At 60.8% G+C, this 12,772-nt stretch overlaps 2 protein-coding genes across 2 annotated transcripts in view; one reads left to right on the top strand and one right to left on the bottom strand.

Annotated features, from left to right (window-relative positions):
• Nucleotides 1–11,701, top strand: part of SCYL1 (SCY1 like pseudokinase 1) — a 41,473-nt gene extending 29,772 nt beyond the window's left edge. The window contains exons 2-18 of the mRNA XM_042781513.1: nt 186–326; nt 484–606; nt 684–910; nt 1,258–1,348; nt 1,433–1,588; nt 4,177–4,335; nt 4,982–5,089; nt 5,698–5,811; nt 8,196–8,351; nt 9,385–9,573; nt 9,686–9,761; nt 9,959–10,123; nt 10,388–10,479; nt 10,971–11,042; nt 11,121–11,333; nt 11,412–11,463; nt 11,577–11,701. Of these exons, the coding sequence (XP_042637447.1) occupies nt 186–326; nt 484–606; nt 684–910; nt 1,258–1,348; nt 1,433–1,588; nt 4,177–4,335; nt 4,982–5,089; nt 5,698–5,811; nt 8,196–8,351; nt 9,385–9,573; nt 9,686–9,761; nt 9,959–10,123; nt 10,388–10,479; nt 10,971–11,042; nt 11,121–11,333; nt 11,412–11,463; nt 11,577–11,701 (2,259 nt within the window). The remainder of the gene's footprint in view (nt 1–185; nt 327–483; nt 607–683; nt 911–1,257; nt 1,349–1,432; nt 1,589–4,176; nt 4,336–4,981; nt 5,090–5,697; nt 5,812–8,195; nt 8,352–9,384; nt 9,574–9,685; nt 9,762–9,958; nt 10,124–10,387; nt 10,480–10,970; nt 11,043–11,120; nt 11,334–11,411; nt 11,464–11,576) is intronic.
• Nucleotides 11,702–12,184: 483 nt separating this feature from the next.
• LTBP3 (latent transforming growth factor beta binding protein 3) overlaps nt 12,185–12,772 on the bottom strand; it is a 12,533-nt gene continuing 11,945 nt past the window's right edge. The window contains exons 24-26 of the mRNA XM_007944773.1: nt 12,681–12,772; nt 12,466–12,597; nt 12,185–12,336 (exon numbers count right to left, since the gene is read on the bottom strand). The exon at nt 12,681–12,772 is cut by the window's right edge and continues 27 nt beyond it. Of these exons, the coding sequence (XP_007942964.1) occupies nt 12,185–12,336; nt 12,466–12,597; nt 12,681–12,772 (376 nt within the window). The remainder of the gene's footprint in view (nt 12,337–12,465; nt 12,598–12,680) is intronic.

The raw sequence follows: 12,772 nt of genomic DNA, 5'->3' as shown, positions 1-12,772 counted from the left end.
GGCGGGCGGAAGGACCGAGGGACCGGCAGGCGGACGGGGCTGGGTCACGTGCAGTGGCCAAGGCCCCGGCGGCTGACCTGGGGTGAGACCTGGCCTGTGGCCCCGACTTCCGGCCCAGAGCAGTGTTGGGGACCCTGTCGCAGCCGGCGAGCCCGCCCCGCCCTCAGGCTCCTCTGCCCCCTCAGGCCACGGGCAGCCCGGTGTCCATCTTCGTGTATGACGTGAAGCCCGGTTCCGAGGAGCAGACCCAGGTGGCCAAAGCTGCCTTCAAGCGCCTCAAAACCCTCCGGCACCCCAACATCCTCGCCTACATCGATGGGCTGGAGGTACTCACTGCCCAGTCGCCCCCTCTCCTCCAGTCCCCTGCCCCTCTCATCCCTCCTACCTCAGCCCCCTGGAATTGTTTCTCCTTCTCCTCCTCGCTCTCACCTCCCCTTCCTCTCCCCGCACCCAGCCCTGATACCCCGGTACCCCCTTCCCCAGACAGACAAATGCCTCCACATAGTGACAGAAGCTGTGACCCCGCTGGGAGTGTACCTCAAGGCACAAGTGGAAGCTGGTGGCCTTAAGGAGCTGGAACTCTCCTGGGGGCTACACCAGATCGTGGTGAGTTGGGGGGCAGGGGTGATGAGGGCAGGGGTGAGGCTGTGGGTGCTGGCAGTGACGACTCCTCCTGCCCCCAGAAAGCCCTCAGCTTCCTGGTCAACGACTGCAGCCTTATCCACAACAACGTCTGCATGGCGGCCGTGTTCGTGGACCGAGCCGGCGAGTGGAAGCTTGGGGGCCTGGACTACATGTACTCAGCCCAGGGCGATGGCGGGGGGCCCCCCCGCAAGGGGTTAGCTGAGCTCGAGCAGTATGACCCCCCGGAGTTGGCTGACAGCAGTGGGAGAGCGGTCGGGGAGAAATGGTGGGTGATTGGGGAGCATTCCCCAACCTGCCCTGTGCTGTGGGGCCCTGAGACCCCGCCCCCTGCTGCCCATCTGGGGAGGGCACTGGGGTCCTCAGGGTGGGCCCACTCCCCTGTCCTGGAACTCTCAGGTGGCGGAGTAGCTATGGGAGCCGAAGCATAGGGCCCTTTGCTTCTCTGAGTCTCAGTTTCTCCATCTGTCAAATGGGGCTTACAAAATCTGTGTCTTGGGGCAGATGACAGGATGATCTGAGGGACACAGCCAGGGGCTGCTCACCATGCAACAATGGGTGACTGGTGCCCAAGGCAGGTGGGAGGCCCTGAGTGGCTCTGGGTCACTGCTTCAGGTCAGCTGACATGTGGCGTCTGGGCTGCCTCATCTGGGAAGTCTTCAATGGGCCCCTGCCGCGGGCGGCCGCCTTGCGCAACCCTGGGAAGGTGAGTGTCTGGCCCCCGGCCCCAGCTCCTCCCTGCCAGCCAGCCACCCCCACCCTGACCCTGACCCTGACCCCTCTCCCATAGATCCCCAAATCGCTGGTGCCCCACTACTGTGAGTTGGTCGGAGCCAATCCCAAGGTGCGCCCCAACCCAGCCCGCTTCCTGCAGAACTGCAGGGCACCTGGTGGCTTCATGAACAACCGCTTCGTGGAGACCAACCTCTTTTTGGAAGAGATTCAGGTGAGCCCTTGCCCCTCCTGTGCCCCCTTCCCCCTTCCTGCGGGTCCCCCATAATTGTATTTCTGGAGACAAGCACAGGCTGTGAAGTTAGGCCTGTCTGGTAGGCTCTGGTGGTGCAGTGCCTAAAGCATTTGACTGCTAACTGGAAGGCTGGCAGTTCAAAACCACCAGCTGTTCCACGGAAGGAAGATGGGACAATCAACTTCCGTAAAAATTTACCACTTTGGAAACTTGATGGGGGGGGTGCCTATGAGTTGCAATTGACTTGATGGCCATGGGGTTTGGGTTCACCTGCCTCTAACTCTTATTTGCTGTATGATTTCCCTGGGCCCAAGCACGGGCCTCTTGGCTGTAAAATAGGGATGATACCTGCTTCAAAGGAGCACAGTGAGGGGTAGAGTTAAAAGTCTAGTGTTTGGCACATAGTAGGTGCTGGTGGCTGCCTCTAGTCCTCCATGAATTCCCCGAATGTGCTGGTTCCGGTCCCCTGGTATGTATAGTGCCCTGTGCAGGGCTGGGCTGGACAGCAGTGGGCAGGAAGGAGAGTCAGACGTAGCCCCTGCCCTCGGGGAGATCGCAGGGAGCAAACAGACCAGGCTGCCACCCTCATGGACTCTCCTCGAGGACAGAAAACATACACAAGGAAGCACTCGCTCCTGGACATGGGGATAACCCCTCAGGGAAGGGTTCTCTGAAGGACGTGCAGGTGGGAGCCCTGGGAGGGCAGCTGGGGGAAGAGGATGATGAGGAGGGCGCCCTCTGCTTAGCCTCTCTGAGCCTCTGCCCCCATCTGTGTGATGGGGATGGCAGCGTGGGCTCTCCCATAGCGTGTTGTAGGGAATGACGCAGGAGGCTTTGCTGTACACATCTGCTTGACCCAGCCATGTGTGAGGCACACACAGGGAGGTGGCAGACCCAGCCCTGGGATGGGACTGGAGAGTGACAGACACTTCTACAGACCCTGGGGGAACAGAGCCCATGGAATCCCGACTCAGGCGGGGAGCAGGAAGCCCCTTGAGAAGTGGGGCCCTGAGCTGCTGCATCTTGGAGGGGACGCGGCTGCAAACACTGAGCCCTGTTGCTTCCTGGGCAGCGTGGGGGCAGCGGGAGCTTTGTTACATGGTGTTCTCACGTGGCTGGCCCTGCAGGGCCTCTTGGCCAGAGCCTGAGAAGCACCTGCCCTTCTCCTTAGAACGCTCACAGGAAATGGGCTATTGCTGGCCAGTGCTCCTCTGTCTGCTGCTGGGCGGAGTGGTGGGGAGAGCCTGGACTGTGGTTCCCAGTGTGGGATCTTGGGTGGGGTTGTCCATCTGGGCCGTGGCTCCCTGCAAACTTTGCAGTCATAGCACCAGGCCTGCCTCCCACGCTGTTGAGGGCAGCCAGCTCTTCTTCTTCCCAGCCAGAGGTTGCCTCTCCTGGGCCAGGCAGTGGCCATGGAGCACGGGTACAGCCAAGAACACAGGGACTTTGGGAACATCCAGGACCAGGTGACCTTGAGCCTTTGCCTCCTTGTAAATGCTGGGGTGTCAGCCCCTCTTTGCAGAGTGTAGTACAGCAGAGGGACTCAAGTGAGTGCCGGCCCGCTAGGTCCGATCCTCCCCGCTACTTGCTAGCTGTGTGATCTTGAACAAGCTTCTTGCCCTCTCTCTGCCTTAGCTTCCACAGTCAAACGTGGACCATGCTGGCACCCCTTGAGGTTGTCCAGGTTATTTGAGGTAACCTGTGTCAAGGGTACACATAAGCTGAGCTCAAGAAATGGGAGCTGGGGGCCTCTGGGGGTGAGGAGGAGTAAAGGTGATCTTGGAGTTGATGGCCTGGGTCTGTTTGGCTCCGTCAGAGGACCGGGTCTGGGGGTGACCTGCATCTGATACCTGTGTTCCCAAAGCCTGCTGTAAACCTTCTCAGCCCTGGGACTTGCACTGGCTGGGGCCAGGGCAACGGAATAAGCCTCTTTACTTCCGTGAACGTCAGTTTCCTCATCCGTGTGATGGGGTTAATGGTGCTTACACCCTGGGGTGTTTGTGAGTAGACACAGAGTAGTAAAGGGCCTGGTCCCCTCACGGCTGCCCTCCTCACTATGGTCGGGCGCTCAGGAGGCAAGGATGAGAAGGGCCCCATCCAGGTGGCCAAGTAACAGTCGTGTGCCAGGCATTTACGTGCATTTCCTCCGATCTTACATTTTGAATCTGGCTGTCACATTTTACAAGGAGCTCTGCTGGTGTAGTGGTTAAGGCATTTGGCTGCTAACCAAAAGGTCAGTGGTTCAAACCTACCAGCTACTCCACGGAAGAGAGATGAAGCAGTCTAGTTCTGTAAAGTCTTACAGCCTTGGAAACCCAGCAGGAATACCTATGAGTTGTAACTGACTCGATGGCAATGAGTTTTTATCACATTTTACAGATGTAGGAACTTGCCCAAGGCCCTACAGGTCTCATGTAGGAGAGTGGGGATTTGAACTGAGGCCAGGCTCCAGATCCACTAGTTACACTTCTGCTTGCTCAGGCTGGGGGTGACCTCCACCCTCGCCCATGGTGCAGGGGACTCTGGTCAGGTTGAGTCCTCCCTGCATCCTGTTCTTGCTCCCCCAGATTAAAGAGGCAGCTGAGAAGCAAAAGTTCTTCCAAGAGCTGAGCAAGAGCCTGGACTCGTTCCCCGAGGGTTTCTGCCGGCACAAGGTGCTGCCCCAGCTGCTGACTGCCTTTGAGTTTGGTAACGCCGGGGCCGTGGTCCTCACGCCCCTTTTCAAGGTGAGTGGGGACACCTGACAGGCTGGGGGGTTCAGGCTCGGAGCACCAGGATCCGTAGGGCCGGAGAGTTGGCTGCAAAAAGGAAGCTCCTGGGGTGGAGGTCAGCCCTACGGGGCCATCCCAGGGAGGGGTAGCCTGGCTGGGGTAGACCCAAGCAGACATCCCAGTGGTTTGGCAAGCATGGCCACCTGTGAGGACTTCTTGCCCTTGGGGACAAGAGATCTTGTGACTCCAAAGGTCTCTTCCTCCGTGGACTCCTTGTTCAGAGCCCCCAGCCCTTCTTCCATTTTCCTGAGATGGCCAGCTTGGTCTGACTCTTGGCACTAGCTTGCCTGGCTTCTGGGAGCTGGATCCTCTGGCCTCTTCTGTAGACCTCAGCCGACCCCTACGTGGATGCCTGCTCTTCCTGGGAGAATCCTTGCCAGGGGCTGGGGTGGGGAGGAGACAGTAAGAGGATTCCGTGTAGCTGGGAACCTGGAGAAACTGCAGGTGGGATACTGTGTGTGGCGTGTGTGCACAGGGGCACAGCTTTGGTCAGCCTCCTGGGAGAGGCCTTGGTCAGAAGAGGTTGAGGGCAGGACTAACAGATGGAGCATGGCCGAGGGGCTGCCGGGAGGGGGCTCAGCCCCACCTGCTCCTCCCGCAGGTGGGCAAGCTCCTCAGCGCTGAGGAGTACCAGCAGAAGGTCATTCCCGTGCTGGTGAAGATGTTCTCCTGCACTGACCGGGCCATGCGTATCCGCCTCCTGCAGCAGGTGGGCGCCTCGACCAGACCCACCCTCCCACCCCCACCCACAACACACACAGTGAGGGCTCACTGAAGCCAGCCTCTCTAGGAAGAGGAGGCACTGGTAGTCACAGGGCTCTGACACCCCCAACCCCTGGCTGGTCACTCACCCCTGGAGGCCTCTTCCTCTCATGTCTAGACTGGGCTAGTCTCTCCTGCAACCCCAGGGCAGCTGGGGGGGGTCAGTCAGAGGGGATGGGATTTAGGATGGGGGTTCCATGGGAGCCAGGAAGTACTGGTGACTCTCAGGTGTCTTTCCTTCTCCTGCCTGGCACAGTGGCCCTCGTCACGGCACTGGGTGGGGTGGGGGACTCTGAGCGGGTCCGTGGTACAGTCTGCCAGCTGAACAGGCCCAGAAGCCAGGCCTTCCAACTCCTAGTCCTGGCTTTTTCAGCATCTTCCCAGCCTTTCCTCACCCCTCCATGTGGACCTGAGGCTGCCGAGGGGGGCGGGGGGCTCAAGAGATGCACCTGGCCGGCCTGTGCCTGCTGGGTGGAGAAGACAAGCCAAGAGTGGCCCCGTGGCTGCGGGGCAGCAGGAAGGGGTGACCCTGTCCTCACCCGACCTGGGCCACAGATGGAGCAGTTCATCCAGTACCTCGACGAGCCGACGGTCAACACCCAGATCTTCCCCCACGTTGTGCACGGCTTCCTGGACACCAACCCTGCCATCCGGGAGCAGACGGTCAAGGTGGGTGTGGCTAGGCCCAGAGCGACTGCCCCTAGTGTTCCAAGGCTTGTGGGGAGTCACCCCAGGACATGTGGGCTGGGGTTTTGGTTATGGGTCTGAGCAGGTCACAGGAGAGGCAGCACTGGCCTGCAGTGCGGGGGATGGCTATGGGCACAGGAGGCACAGCCACTGAGCTAGGGGTGTGGGGACGAGGGTGGGCACGGCCCACAGTCCTTCAGTGAGCAGACACTCACTGAGCACCCAGCCCCATGTCACACAAGACTCAGGGCGCAAAGGCAGTCATAATCCTGCTCTCAGGGAGCTTCCCTTGGCAGGGGATGGGGAGCGGGCTCGGCACACTCTGCTCAGCAAGCGGAACTAGAAAATGTTTATTTCATGGCAGAAGGTGGCCTGTGCCAGGGAAAGGAGATGGAGGGTGTGGGGCGAGGTTTGCAATTTCAGGGGCAGTGGTCAGGGAAGACCTTGCTGAAGAAGTCATTTTTGGAAAGGCAGGGAGGGAACAAGCTGTGTGGAGATCCAGGGAAGAGTGTTCCTTGCACCAGAAACAGCAAGTGCAAAGGCCCTGAGGCAGGAAAGGCCTGAAGCATAGAAGGAGCCTGAGAAGTCCAGTGCGGCAAAGGGGCATGGTTGTGAGGGAGAGACGGTGGGCCAGGGCCTTGTACGGTGTGGCAGGGACATGGTGCCATCACCGAGTGTGAGACGTGCCCCTGGGAACCTCAGCGGAGGACCTCTGGGGACTGAGGGGACAAAGGGTAGAAGCTGGGAGGCCGGAAGGGTCCACTGTAGCATCCCAGGTGAGGTTGATAGCAGCTCATGTGACGGCAGCAGGTGGAGTGAAGGTGCCTTGTACTGCAGGTAGAGCCAGCTGGGCTCCCTGACAGACGGGGTAGGAGGTGAGGGTGGTTCCACACTTTCTGCCCTGAGCCAGGCAGAGTGGCCATTGGAAGAAGCCAGGAGCAGGGCAGTCAGGTGGCCCACGGTCACCCGCCTCTGAAGTGGAGGGAGGAAGCCGGCTGGAGGTATACCCTTGGGGGTGGTCAGCTCATAGGGCTTTGAAAGCCATGGGACATGATCCCCTGGGAGCGCACAGGGATGAGTGAGGCCTGAGGCCTGGCGCTAGGGTGTCCGAGAGAACCAACCAGCTAACAGACAGTGCTGCAGCGAGAGTGACTGAGGAGCACTAGCTGGTGAGAGTGGCGGAGAACCAGGAGGGTGGGTCCTGGGAGCCCAGGGACGGCCTTTCAGGGGGAGGAGCCCAGTGCTGCCCGAGCTGCTGAGTAGCAGTGTAAGGACGGGGTTGGCGCTGACTTGGCCTGAGCCAGTGTGGTGGAGCATGGTTGTAGAGGGTACCCAGGAGAGAAATGGGCGATAGTGTGTGCAAACAGGCTTCTGAAGTTTCACACTAAAGTAGAACAGAGATATTGGGGCATCGCTGTGCTCCGCATGCTGGGCGGGGGCCAGGCCTCGGGGGGAAGGTAGGTGATAACTGAGCAGGGGCTGGGCTACAGCAGTGACCGGGACAGCAGGGGGAGGGGCGCCTCTCAGGGAGTCTGGCAGAGGACACTGACCCTGAGCTGGGAGAGGGTGGATAGCTGGGATGGGGAGGAGGGTGCGTGGTTGCGGGCGTGGAGTTGATGGCTCAGAGAGCAAAGCAAGGTTCCCAGAAAAAGGATGTGGGGGTCTGGGGGCCCACAAGGCTGAGCCCAGCAGCTACAGTGACCTCTGGCCTGTGGGAGGAATGGAGGAGGCTAGTGTACAGGGTCCAGGGGGGATGGGGGAATGGGACAGGCCTGCAGGGCCTTGTGAGACTCTGGGGTGGGGCTGTCACGGTTGGGTTATGGGGGGGGGCGTGGAGGTGACAGATTGCTCCAGCTGTTGGAAAGTTCCAGGATGGAGCTGGGATCCAAGACCAGATGGAGGAAGGGAGTGATCCAGGTGGGAGATGGTGGGAGAGGCTAGGTCAGATGCGCGCAGGGTCCACAATGGGCTTGGAAAACCAGGCCTGAGAGGCTGGCGGAGGGGGGTAGGGCTCCCACGTGTGGCGTGTGTCCACAGGCCACGCATGGGAGCCCTAAGTGCCTTTTGACTGTGAGAGGGATTTAGAGCTGGTGGGGCTTGGAGGGTATCACAGCCAGAGGGGTTGTGTGCACAGGGCCCAGGAAACAGGTCAGGCTGGAGTGGAGGACGGACCTGGGAGCTGGGCCAGGGAATGCGGACATGATCCCTGTGGCAGATGCACAGGGCTCCACGCAGAGCTTTGGCTGGTCTGTTCAGCTCTGAGGGCCACTGGTGGCCTCTGTGCCCAGCCTGGAGACTACTCCTGCCCGTGACCCTTTACCCACCCAGTGGCCCAGCCCACAGTCCCCCCTGTCTCCACCCCACAGTCCATGCTGCTCCTGGCCCCAAAGTTGAACGAGGCCAACCTCAACGTGGAGCTGATGAAGCACTTTGCACGGCTGCAGTCCAAGGACGAGCAGGGCCCCATCCGCTGCAACACCACGGTTTGCCTGGGCAAAATCGGCTCCTACCTCAGTGCCAGTGTGAGTGCCGCCCAGGGCCCCGGAGTCCCCGTCACTTCCTCCAGGGCCCCATACCCTATCCTCCCGAGACCTAGGCCTGACATCTGGGCCCCCAGAGGTGGAGTGAGTGGCCCCAGGTCACATAGCCAGTAGTTGTGGGTCTGGGATTCAAACGCAGGCCTGCTGCATGTGCACCTTCTCAGCCAAGGATTGTAATGTCTCTGGTGCCCAATGAATAATTAAAAAACACAAAAAAACTCACCACCATTGAGTCGACTCTGACTCATAGTGACACCCTTTGGGTTTCTGAGGTAGTAAATGTTTACAGAAGTAGATTTCCCCACTTTCCTTCCACGGAGCGTCTGGTGGGTTTGAACTGCCAACCTACTGGTTAGGAGTCAAATGCCTCAGGCACTGCACCACCAGAACTCATTGTCATTGAGTCAAATCTGACTCAGAGTGATCGCTCCTTGGGTTCCAAGTTGGTATCTCTACAGAAATAGATTGCCCCTTCGACCTTCTGTGGAGTAACTAGTGAGTTTGAACTGCCAACCTCCCGGTTAGCAGTTAAATGCCTCAGGCACTGTGCCACCAGAGCTCCTAGATGGGTAATGTGGTTGTTGTTGTTTGCTGTCGAGTCGGCCCCGACTCATAGCGACCCCTCCTTGGGTTTCTGAGGCAGTATCACTACGGAAGTAGGTTTGCCCAACCTTCCTTCTGAGGAGTGGCTGGTGGGTTTGAACCTCCAGCCTTCTGGGGAGCAGTCAAGTGCCTTAGGCACTAGCCTACCAGAGCTCCTGGGTAATAGGAATGAATAATCAGGCCAGCAGGGCAGTGGGGAGGGGAGCACAGGCCTTGGTTGTCCTGAGGCATGGTGCCCAGCAGTCTTTTGAGAAGCCAGCATCCCAAGTTTAAGTCAGTTCTTTGCACCTTAACTTATTGGTGACACATTCACATCTTTTAGACTCTGAGCCCTGTGGGTAGCCTCTGCTTGGGCTGTAAGACCTGGGGTTGACCCTATGTGCTCAGTAGTCCTGTTCTCTGCCCCACCCAGACCAGACACAGGGTCCTCACCTCCGCCTTCAGTCGGGCCACCAAGGACCCATTTGCCCCATCCCGGGTCGCGGGTGTCCTGGGCTTTGCTGCCACCCACAACCTCTACTCAATGAGTGACTGTGCCCACAAAATCCTGCCTGTGCTCTGTGGCCTCACCGTGGACCCCGAGAAGTCCGTGCGGGACCAGGTGAGGCGTGGCGGGGGGGCACCTGTAGCTGGGCTGGCAGACCTAGGCCTGTAGGCCTGACAGGCTCCTGGGAGCCCAAGCCCCAGCTCTGCCCCTTGCATCCTGCCCCCAGGCCTTCAAGGCCATCCGGAGCTTCCTGTCCAAACTGGAGTCGGTGTCAGAAGACCCCACACAGCTGGCTGAAGTGGGTGAGTGGGCCACGTCCCCGCTGCATCCCCCCGCCATGAGTCTGAGGAAGCTGGTGAGCCTCAGAGAGTAGGCGTGACAGCGCACCCGCCCTGTCCCCGTTCACAGATGGCAGGGGACCTACGCGGGTGGCTTGGTCTGTACCACCTCCTCATGGGAGCCTGAGCTCATTCCCACTCTCTCTCCTACTACTGCCCAGAGAAGGACGTCCATGCAGCCTCCAGCCCTGGGATGGGAGGAGCGGCGGCCAGCTGGGCCGGTTGGGCCGTGACGGGAGTCTCCTCACTCACCTCTAAGCTGATCCGTGCACACCCCACCGCTGCCCCTGCAGAGACCAGCGCCCCTCTGCGGCCCACACCTGAGGGTGAGTGTCCCTCACCAGCTGCATCAGTGGCTGCGAGAGGGCTTGAGGATGCCGGTCCCCACGAGCTCCTGCAGCCCAGCTGCGTCACCCAGGATGGGGGTGCCGTCCGGTCCCCTCCCCCACCACATACCTCCGTGATCTCTGCCCTGACCTGACCTGACCGAGACCTCCCCAAGCCCAGCCTGTGTCACTCAGCGAGCCTCTGTTCTCCAGGACTGCCTGCCCCGGCCCCTACCTCTGTCCCCACTGCCCCCACAACCTCAGGCCACCGGGAGACACAGGAGGAGGGCAGGGACACAGCAGAGGACAGCAGCTTTGCCGACAGATGGGATGATGAAGACTGGGGCAGCTTGGAGGTGAGTGAGGCTCGGCGGCATCCCAGGGACCCCAGCCCAAAGGCCACAGGCTGCCATTCAAGGAGCTCACGTGGGGCCTGGCTGGAGTCAGACCTGTCCTCATCTGCACAGCATGCCTGGCAAGGGCCATGAAGTGGCCCTTGTGGGTCAGAGCCAGCAGCTGAGTCCCACCACTCAATTCCAGCGGCCCCTGTAAGCAGGGTGGGAAGTGAGGGGATGAAGATGGCAATGAGCGGGGGACGGGGGCAGAGCCCTGGGCCCAGCTTCCCCATCAAGCATCCCAGTCCCCCCACCAGGCATGTGGGGAGGTTCATGGAACATCTAGATGGTCCATCCTCAGGGGTGATGGCAGGGCTCAGCCCGTCCACCTTTAGGGCTGGGAAGTAAGGCCTGAGGAGCACGTAAAACAAAGTAAAACTGAAAGTGCCCAGTGTTGATCACTTGCCCTTCCTGTGTGGGATGCCGTGTGAGCTTCTCCTTCCCACATTCAGCAGGAGGCCGAGTCTGTGCTGGCCCAGCAGGATGACTGGAGCTCAGGGGGCCAAACGGGCACAACTGGGCAGGTAAGTCTGGGTGGTGGTGGTGGTGCATGTCCATGGATAGGGCAGGACCAGCACTGTCTCCCTTCTCCTCACTTGCAGGCCAGCATCTCTGACCACAAATCCCCAGATTCAGACTGGAACAGCTGGGAGGCTGAGGACTCATGGGAGCAGGGCTGGCAGGAGCCGAGCCCCCCAGAACCACCCCCTGAGGGCACACGGTTGGCCAGCGAATATAACTGGGGCAGCTCAGAACCCAGTGACAAGGGTGACCCATTCTCTGCCCTGGTCACGCGTCGGGAGATGGGCGCCCAGGTAAAAGAGGCGGGGAGGGTGCAGACCTGGAGCTGACCTTGGCCGTGAGTTCTCACCCCAGTCTGTTTCCCTTTACAGCTGAGGCCGGACTCATGGGGTGATGACAACTGGGAGGGCCTGGACACTGACCGTAAGTGTGCCTCCCCTGGGAGGGCAGATGGCCTAGCTCCAGCCCTGGAGCAGGTGTTGGCTGGGAAGCAGACCAGGCTCCACCCAAACGGCTTCCTCCCCATCCCGCCCCAGGCCAGGGCAAGGCAGAGCTGGCTCGGAAGAAACGGGAGGAGCGGAAGAGGGAGATGGAGGCCAAACGCGCAGAGAGGAAGGCAGCTAAGGGCCCCATGAAGCTGGGCGCCCGGAAGCTGGACTGACCCGAAGGGGTGGGCGCTCCCCAAAGGCCGCGACAGCAGGCCTTGCAGGGGTATTTATTGTACAGACCATGTAAGCCGGGCCTGACCGAGCCTGTCTCAAGTGTACATAATCAGGACCACAATAAATTCTGTTTCACACCCCTGTCCTGGGCCCACTCTGGCCCCTCAAGGTGGCCGGGGTTCTGGCACTGCCCTAGGGACTCCGCGGCCCCTGGTGGGGGCCTTGCCGCCCTGCACATCATTTGCTCGGAAAGCCAAGAGGAAAAAGGAGGATCTGGTTTATCAGTTTCCAGGGACCGCTCTCTGGGAGGAAGGACGCCCCCTCCCCTGGGGGACCAACATCAGCACTGCTTTGGGGGGGCTGCTGCTGGGGGGCAGGGTGGGTGCCCTCGGGTCACGGAGGTGGGTAACGGGTCTGCAAGGCCCCCAGAGTCTCAGCTCAGTCTGCGTACTGGGTGGGAACTTCTCGGCCGGCGCGCAGTGTCAGCGGCGGCGCTGAGGCACGCAAGCCCCGTGGGGGCGGCTGCGGACGAAACCGGCTTTGCAGACACAGCGGAAGGAACCACTCGTGTTCACGCACCGCTCACTCTTGCACAGCAGTCCGCGCTGGTTCAGCTCTCGACACTCGTCGATGTCTGCAGGTGGGGGTAACAGGTCGTAGGGGCAACAGGTGTAGGGGCGGCAGGGCCCAAGTCCCCTGAGCCTCGAGCCTGCCCCGCCTCAGCCAGCCGGCGGCCCAGCTCCGTCCCGCCGCCCGGGCTCACCGACGCAGCGGGCTCGGGTGGAGTCGAGCTGGAAGCCGCCGGGACATTCGCATACAGCGCCGCTGGGCCGCAGCACGCAGCGGCCGCTCACGCAGCGGCACTCGTCCGAATCCTCCTCTGAGCTATCCTCTTCTGCGCGGGCCAGGAGAGTGCGGGTGTCAACACCGCTCCCGGCGCATGGCACCGACCCCTTCTCCCCTCTCGGGCCCACTCACCTCGCGGAGTCTTCCCCAGCAGCAGGGGACTCGCGTCCCAGAAAGAATTGCTTTCGCTCTGCGACGTCGGGCACTGGGACCCTGGGGGGAGC

Source organism: Orycteropus afer, unplaced genomic scaffold, assembly GCF_000298275.1.
Source record: "Orycteropus afer afer isolate SDZICR_OR568_19922 unplaced genomic scaffold, OryAfe1.0 scaffold00130, whole genome shotgun sequence".
Classification (NCBI taxonomy): Eukaryota; Metazoa; Chordata; class Mammalia; order Tubulidentata; family Orycteropodidae; genus Orycteropus; species Orycteropus afer.
The sequence above is the reverse complement of the archived record's forward strand: the minus strand, read 5'-3'. Positions and strand labels throughout refer to the sequence as shown.